The 9034-nt window shown below is 45.5% G+C and overlaps 1 protein-coding gene across 1 annotated transcript; it reads left to right on the top strand.

Moving 5' to 3' along the window:
* The first annotated feature begins 1082 nt into the window (after nucleotides 1-1082).
* LOC123160545 (26.2 kDa heat shock protein, mitochondrial) lies at nucleotides 1083-2201 on the top strand. The gene is made up of 2 exons (XM_044578351.1): nucleotides 1083-1411; nucleotides 1532-2201. The coding sequence occupies exons 1-2, from the start codon at nucleotides 1201-1203 to the stop codon at nucleotides 1963-1965; spliced, it is 645 nt and encodes a 214-aa protein (XP_044434286.1). The 5' UTR covers nucleotides 1083-1200; the 3' UTR covers nucleotides 1966-2201.
* The last annotated feature ends 6833 nt before the right edge of the window (nucleotides 2202-9034 follow it).

Raw genomic sequence — 9034 nt, 5'->3', positions numbered from 1 at the left:
TAAATTTTCCATGCTCTAAAATAATAAAATTGCTATCCTCTTAGTAATAAAATTGGCATGTGCGAAAATAGAAAAAAATAATACCCAAAAGGTCATGAAAATAGTTGATAAAAAATTTCAAAGCTTGCCATGGTAGCATCACAAAAAAGACTAAAATTGCTATGTTTGGAAGTAAATTTTTTTTATGAATTTCTCATGGGACCATATGATTTTTTTTTCTAAAATTTCCCAATGTACAAAACAAACTTGACATGTGAAACATTACCAGTTTTTTTAAAAAAATTGCCATGTGGCAAGTTAATTTTTTTTATAAGTCTGCCATTTTTTCTAAAAAAATTGACATGTACCGAAAACGAAAAATTCCATATATTTGCCACCTTGTAAAAGTATAAAAATAAAATAAAAGAAGGATCTGAGATTTAATCATAGACCTCGGGTGGTCGGCTCTGCTTGGTTAGGATAGCGCTCGTGCAATTTTTATGTCCTGTTTATGATTTTCGAATCTGACGTGGCATGGCTTCCTGTGCTAAGATCCGTGCACGTGAGCAGGTGGCAGGGCAGAGCGTTCGCTGGAACTTGTTACAAATCTGACGTTCCCCAATATTATTTTAAAAAAAAGAAGATAACCTTGGATTTGGTGGGTCATTATAGTACGATTTTATAATACAATTATTTCATATTTATAGTACGATTATTTATATTTATTATTTTCGTATGGTTATTTAGGAGCCTTGTATAAGCTCAACATGCAGAGCTTAGCAAACCAAACAGTGTTATTAGGTTGACACTGTATTGGCTTAAGCAATGCAGATGTCTGTTGCTTCGATCTGAGTCCACCATTCATTGCAAAAGTAGTCCAACTTTGAAAAGCAAATCACTCGTACCGGACGTAGCTGAGCAGATCAAAAGTTAGCACCATCCATGTCGCCCTAATCGCATATCAAGCAGCACGAATCGTAAAGCTGTGGCCTCCAGATCTTTCTGGAAGGCTCGAGACCCCAACCGATCTGTCCAGAACCTTCTAAACCCGTTTCCCATCCCCTCCCCCAAGAAATCTCCCCCGCTCCCCACTTACAAAACCCCCTCCATTTCGCACCCCCTCTCTCGCTCACCACAAGAATCCAAAATCATTACAGCAGAGAGAGAGAAGAGAGGGAAAGAAGAGAGAGAAAGAGGAGAGAGAGAGAGAAGACAGAGACCATGGCCTCCGCCGTCGTTTGCAAGGGCGAGGGTGCCGCGCCAGCGGCCAGCCTCCTCAAGTCCGGTGCTCCCGTGGCCTTCTCCGCGCTCCACTCCCCCGCCGTCGCCGCCGCCCGCCGCCCGTACAACACCCGGGTCAAGGAGGTCAGCCGCTACGACGACGACAAGGACGACGACCGCGACCTCGTCATCCCCAGCTTCTTCTCGCAGGGTATGCTTCCGTTCCCCACCTGTGGTGCGCCGTTTCCTTGCGTTCGTTCTGAAGTCTCAACATCGTGGGTCAAATCAGCCTTCTGATCTGCTTTTGGTGTCCTCGGTGTTGATTCTGCAGACGTGCTCGACCCGCTCGGCGCGCAGACCAGCATGGCCCGTCTGCTGTCTCTGATGGAGGACGTCGCATCTCAGACCGGCGGCCTCTCCTCCACTGCTGGTGCTGGGGCGTCGCGGCTGGGACGCTGGGTGGCCAAGGAGGACGACGACGCGGTGTACCTCAAGGTGCCGATGCCGGGGCTGACCAAGGAGCACGTGGAGGTGCGCGCGGACAAGAACATCCTGGTGATCAAGGGCGAGGGCGAGAAGCAGCCCTGGGACGGCGACGACGACTCCGCGGTGCCGAGGTACAACCGCCGCATCGAGATGCCCTCTGCTGACGCGTACAAGATGGACAAGATCAAGGCCGAGATGAAGAATGGCGTGCTCTGGGTCACCCTGCTCAAGGTCAAGGAGGAGGAGCGCAAGGACGTCTTCCACGTCAAGGTCGAGTAGGTAGTGCCGTCGTGGTAGTGCTCATGGTCATGGAGGATGGCCGGTGCGAGAGTGAGAGACGCCTTGTTGATGTGGGCATGTTTTGCTTGTTTTGCTTCGTTGATCGTCTTGGATCCATTAGGTAGTGGTCTGGTGGTGAAGTTGGTCGCGAACTCTTCAAATTTGCTCTAGTTTCGGCATATGATGAACTTGCTTTGGTGGTGAAATTGGTCATGAAATTCTGTTGATTTCCTCAAGTTTGGCGTATGATAAACTGATTTGGTGGCGAATTTGGTCATGAAACCTTGTTGATCTCCTTAATTTTGGCGTGCTGGACTAATTTGGTGGTGAAATTGGTCATGAACTTTGTTGATTGTCTCGAGTTTGGCCTGAACTACTTTGATTGTCTTAAGCCTTTTTTATCTTTTCCTGGTCTTGATCTCTATTGCTTTAAGGTTTCTGTAAAAAGCTGGGCATTCATGCCTACTCTCTGAGACGTCATGGAGTTGGTGCGGGCAGGTTCTGGTTGATGATTTTTGCTAGGGAAAAATTTCATTTTAAACCTTGAACTCGTAGAGGTTCGGCGAATCAAACTCTAAGTCCAAATCCCTGTCGTTTACACCTTAAACTATGCATTCCCGGTCTAAATCAAACCCTGGAGTCGTTTGCCAAACAGGGATTGCAAAGGATGGCTGGGATTGGTGGTGGAACCTATTTGCCGCCCGCAGCAGTGGCTACGCCTGCGCGTGGGCCGGCCCATTTCGCGGCCGCGCTGCCCGTTCACTGCTTTATTTTTTCGTTCATTTCTTTTGGTGACCTTTTGTTTTATTTTATCTTCTAGGTTTTTTCTTTCTGGTTCTTTCATGTTCTTCCTTCCTTTTCTTTTCGGTTTTTTCTTTCTTTTATTTTTTGTTTTCCTTTTTCTTCCATTAATACATTATAAGGAAATGTTTCATTGTGCATTTTTTTCATTAGTAATACTTTAATACGACGAACAATCTATGTTTCTTCTGTTTATTTTTACTTTCTTCTTTTTTGTGTATTTTCAAATAGTTCAGCGTATATCACAGTAATGTTCATTGTGTATTTTCAAATTGTTCTGCGTATATTATAGTAATATTCATTGTGTATTTACAAATTGTTTAGCGTATATCACACAAATGTTCAATGTGTATTTAAGAAATGTTCATTGTATATTACAAAAATGTTCAATGTATATTAAAAAATGTTCAATGGTCGAAATTATTCATTTTTGTATTAAAACGCAGACGCACACTCTGCTTGCTGCTGGGTCGGCCTGCTTTATTTTTTTTCTGTTAAAAAAAATAAGCCGCAGGGTTGGCTCGAACCCGAGACCTTATGTTGTCCACAGACGGAATTTAAAAAAAGTTCCTTATTTTGAATTTTTTTTCAGAATTTTTTTTTTATATTTTGACAACTTTTTAAAGAAATCTTTGTGATTTCAAAAATTGGTTCAGTTTCAAAAAAAATTCACAAAAATAAAAAATCTTGGTGTGTTCTAATTTTGTTCTAGAGTTTTAAAAAATATTCCTATATTTCATAAAATTCTAAAAAAGTCCGTATTTTCAATAAAAATCAGGAGATTAAAAATGTTCCCGTTTCAAAATTGTTTGCGAATTTTAAAGAATGTTTGTTTTCCTAATTTTGTTCGGGTGTTTTAAAAAATGTGCATGTTCCAAAAGTTTGTTTGAATTATCCAAATTTAGTTTCGTAAATTTGTTCACAAATTTGATATGTGGTCGCTTTTCATAAACACTCAAAAAGAATCAAGACATTTTTTGCGTTTGAAATTTAAAAAAATATTCGAATCTGGTGTTGATTCTTATAGTTTTGTGTGGCTTTTCTTTAGGCCTATATTGCTTTGTGTTGCTAACTGAACAAATTTAGTCGGTAGCTGCACTGGTTGTACCAGCGTATCTGTTGCGCCAGATCCTGGGTTCGAAGCTTAGATAGCGCACCTTTTTTGGCGGTCGCCAGTTTTCATGGGCCGGTCCGGTCGGCCAACTTTTTTTGAGCAAACAAATGGGCTGGTCCACCAGAGAAATCCCGGTTGACTTTTGTCAGGGTTTAATCTAGACCGGGATTACAAGTTCAAGGTTTAAAATAAACTTTTTCCTTTTTGCTAGCTGTTCCGTGAATTTTTTGTGCTTATCCTTGAAAAAGAATTGTGGAATTTTTGCTTGTCTGATCTCCTCGAATTTTGTGTGCTTATCCTTGAGTTTAATTTCTTGTAAGAACTGAACTTGAAAATACGCTCACATGGGATAGGCATTTGTTTGTTTATGTTCTGCTTTCGTTGATTTACTCGAGTATAATGTGATGAACTGATTTGGTCGTTACCTCAATGTTTTGTGTTTATCCTATTTGTTTACTTCTTGATATTATTTCACGCGTGGGAGTAAATGGACAAACGTTCGTTTTTTGTCCCGCTTTCAACCCATTACCGGCCAAACTTAGGCCGCGTTTGCGTCGAAACGAACACCCGTGAACGGGTGGGGCGTGTGCCCTTGTCCTAACCCTGGCCTGCCGGTCGACGGCACAAACACCCCTTTTTCTATTCCCCTCCCCTCTGCCCCCTATGGCGCCGCCATTTTCTCGCCACCTCGCTGTCCAGCCCGGCCGACGTTAGGCCCCAACCCCCGCCATAGCCGCCACCATTTTCTTGGCTACCTCACTGTCCAGCCCGGCCGCCGGAGGCCGCGCGTTGTCATGGATTGGCCTAGTATCGGACCACGCAGCCCGGCAACGCCTCCACGCCGCATGCAGATATTGACTCAGCCTCAAACCGCTCGGATATATCTCGTCGGAGCTTCATCGGCAAATACATGCCCGACCGTCGTCCGGACTCGTTGTTGGCCCAGCGGCTCTTCGGCTCATCGTTGCCGCTCATAAAGTGTGTCGACTACCTGCGGCAGGTCGTGCGCCGCGTATCTACAACGTCGGAACATCCCGGGTGGGTGTTCATCAAGTGCAAAAACAACAGGGTATGTGCTTGTTTTGCTCCGGTTGTGCTTTCGGATTCAACACATTTTCAATAGCTCTTTGCTTATACTCAAATTAGTGTGTAGGACGGCTAAAGTTTTGGTATTAGGAAGAATAATAGATTGATATATTGATAGGACAAAATTGATAGATGCTCATGCACTCGTTGCTAGAACAGAAGTTAGAGATGAGACTATATGTGAAGCAATATCTACTTCTTTATAATCGAATAAGAAAGAAGTATGCAAGATCGAGACATTGCAGATCAACAATAAAGGGATCGCGAAAATACCAATCCAACATGTAGGAGCAGTCATCAAAGTTGGATATTTTTTAAAATGTCTAGTTATGGCTCTTGTTTTCTTTGGTCTTGCTCATCCAGTCAAGAATTGGTGAATGTACTCCAGTGTATCAAAATATCATCGATGAAATAATAAAAGAAACACGGCCAAAAAAATGTATACATACTGGCACTAGCATACCTTGGCGAACCAGATGCGTACACGCGTTGGGTGCACGGCCAACGCATCCGTAAAAACGACCGGATGCCACTCCATTTCCCTGCTCAAAAGAGCGAAATCTAGACAAAATAGAGGTCCCTTGGAGTTGGCCTAACACCATCAAGAAATTCTTCAGGTGGAAACAATTAACTGAGAACTGATTCCTAGGGATGTTCAACCACACAAAAATCGCCTCGGCTGCCTTGGAGCAATGTTGAGGATATCGCTTATTATTATCGTCTCGGTTAGCTAGGGATTAGGGGTTAATCAGAAATCGACCGATTAATCAATTTTATCGGTCGACAGTTAATTGTTTTTTTGCAAATCTTAGATTCCCAACACTAAAATACGCTATATTCAATACCAAAACAATATTTGACAGAAGTGTTACCTTGATTCCTAGCCTTTGAATCCTCGTATAATGACAAAAAAATAGGACAACAGTAAATATTGCATAACAAGGTCCACAAAGCATAAATAAACATAGTTTTTGCAAACAAAGTCCTATGAATAGGTTCGATTTATCGGTAGATTCCTGATAAATGGCTTGTCAAAGCGATAAATCGGTCCAAAAGATAAATGGTAAAGATAAGACATAATCTTATCGGTCACCATCCGATAAGCGATAAATCGGAAGATTTTTTGAACAGTGCCTTGGAGCATTACACCGGTGGCCTTGCACCACCCACACAAAACACCACAGTGAGCCGAAGCCCACATTCCATGTCCAATCCATAACTGGTGAGTGATGGAGGAAGAGGAAGCTTAGTGATGATGCCTCAGGCAACAAACTTGTGTGGTAACATACAATTGAAGTGCTCAAGTTCTGTAGCAAATGACTGTATCTCGTGAGCTTGCTACCATAGAGTGCTCATCAGTCATCCTGTAATCATAGAACCGTTCCATGGTGTACAACTCAGTGCCGGTATATAGAACAGTGTTTTGGAATCCAAGGCAAATTTTGTGTGCCTCTGAGATCTGGTGGGGGTTGCTAGAATTTAGTCTATTCTGGGGCAGACCAATAGCACTTTCAGAATTCCTAATAAATCCTACAGGACCATGCAGCCCATTCGTGCAAGGCAAGAGGTGCAACCAAAGTTTAGTCCCACCTTGCTAGTTGGATAGGAGTTGTACCTCCTTATAAGGGAGGTTGTTTCCTCACATGTATGAACATGAGAACAAAAGGGACATTCACACGTGCTCCTCCTCCTCTGCCCGCCACGCCTCGTCATGACGCACCATGAGTTGCGGGAATGAGCCGAGACGATGTCTAAATTTTTGCCATGCATGAAGGGTATACGAATGATCACGCGGGGGCTGAATCTTTTTTTGCAGTGGAGATTGAATCCGGTTGCACCTCTTCGGCTACAAGCTGCTCGCTTCGTCTCGCTCTTTTGCTTCACCTCCCATCACTGCCCTCTCGCCTACTACTTGTGCCTATAAAAGAGAGGTCGCTCCTCTCTAGAGAGACACACTAGGAGATCATCCCCCTCTCGCCACTGAGTTCCAATCTCTAAGTTGCTGCTACGATCTTCCCCATCCCGGCTTGTGGCGTGCACCGCAGGTCGAGACAGCAGGTTGCCAAAACCCCATCTCTTTGAGTCCTGTACGGGAGGAGGGCGATATGGTTTTTGGGGAGCGCTCTGCGCGACTACTGACCGGTTCATCACGGACACTCTGGACAACGACGATCACTTCCCCAACGACGACTTCTTCCCCGATGTTAACAACCTCTTCGACGACATGGCTGGCAAGGATGTCGACCCCAAGACCAGTGCTTCTGCTGTTGTACCGTACGTGTTCATGCTCTTTCTATTTGAGGTTCTGCCACAGTTTCTTACTCTAGTGTCTGCTCTAGATATGTTTGGTTCTAGATTATATATGCAGATGCTATTTACCTTCTCTCTGTCAGATTGCATGACTTGTTTTATCTCTGCTATATTAGTCATGCTTTATCTAATTTTTTTGTTAATAAAATCAACAGGTGCTGCAACGGATACACAAAGGATAAAAGGTTCAATCCAACTCGTTATGCCCCTCCCAAAAACACTTGAAGCAGAGGCCAAAAAGCTCCGGTATAACTTCACGACACTCCTGGGAGGAAGTGCATGAACGTCTCCCACCAAGATAGCCCCCTGCTAGTGCTACAGCGCTCGACGACAGCGCCACATGGCCTTCTGCGATGGCCCAGGCTTCAGCCAGCCCTCCGCGTGCGCCGCCGCCTGAGCCGGATCCTCTGCCTTAGGTGGCGCAACACCTTCTGAGGATGAGCGAGAGGACGCGGGTGACTCTGAGAGGCCTAGCCCCGAGACCACCGGCTGCTGACACAAAAAGGCTGTAGAGAAGGTGTGGCACTTCGTCTTCGCTGGCTCTCGGCGGAGCGGACCTCGGTTGTACCCTGGCAAGGGCTTCCGGTCCAGGTGATGCTGGTTGAGCGGCATATGTTCGCAGCGGCCTGTGTTGTCACCGTCGGGGATGGAAACCTGGCTAGTTTCTAGTATGACAGCTGGCTCCAAGAGGGTGCACCGCTAGCGATCGCCCCTGAGCTGTTCGTGGTTTCCAGGCGCAAGGCGCGCTCCGTGCACCAGGCGCCGTCGGGCGACAGATGGGTCCAGGAACTCCACGGACGGGTGACCACTGACCTGCTGCCATCCTTCGTCAGGCTACGGGTGTGTGTCGACTCCAGGGAGCCGCTCGCCCTAGGCACCGCATACTCCTTCCGCTGGAGATTAACGGGCAATGGTGTCTACAGGACGGTTTCCGCGTACATGCTCTTGTTCATCGGATCCACCGTCTTTCTGTTGCGTTCAGGTGATCTGGACAGCGTGGGCCCCGGCCAAGTGTCGCATCCTTTCCTGGTTGCTCACTCAGCGGTGGATCCTCACGGCCGATCACCTGCTAGCTAGGCAATGGCCCAACTCCTACTTCTGCCCGCTATGTATGGGGAACCTGGAAACTGCGGCTCATGTGGCACCCCGGCTCAGAGTGACCGGTTTACCATGCATTGCCAGCCTAGAGACCATGTCTTCTGGCAACACACAACATCTTGGTACAAAAAATGACCGCTTTATTGATGCTAGCGAGTCAAAGTTTATATTACAACATGTAGCAAGGCCAAGTGGCACACACGGTGCGGCTGATCATTATGTACATTATTTAGTGCACATAAAGGTGCCTCGATCATCACAACTGCGCGGCAGCGGAACAACGTCGTAGCGTAACTCCATAGCATAGGGACACCGATGTGGACATGTTCTAGACTCGGACAGCACTCCTTTCCACGAGACTTTGTTGAAATCTAGCATGACACGCCAGGTCAGTACATTGAATGTACTTGCAAGCTCACAACAAACATAAACATAATGACAAACAATATCATGATAATTAATCATTTATTAACAATGCAACAATATGGCCAACATGTTGTGATTATGCTCCTGAGAGAAAAATCCCTCGGACAGGCTTACCAACGGTGATCGTTCCTGGATCACAAACGTACCGACCCCAAGGTCTTAACTAGAGATAACTCGTGATCTTTCCGGCGATCACAACCACGACCAATATTTGATCTTAAACGGTGATCCTTC

Source organism: Triticum aestivum, chromosome 7B, assembly GCF_018294505.1.
Source record: "Triticum aestivum cultivar Chinese Spring chromosome 7B, IWGSC CS RefSeq v2.1, whole genome shotgun sequence".
Lineage (NCBI taxonomy): Eukaryota > Viridiplantae > Streptophyta > Magnoliopsida > Poales > Poaceae > Triticum > Triticum aestivum.
Note: the sequence above shows the minus strand (reverse complement) of the source record. Positions and strands in the feature narration are given on the sequence as shown.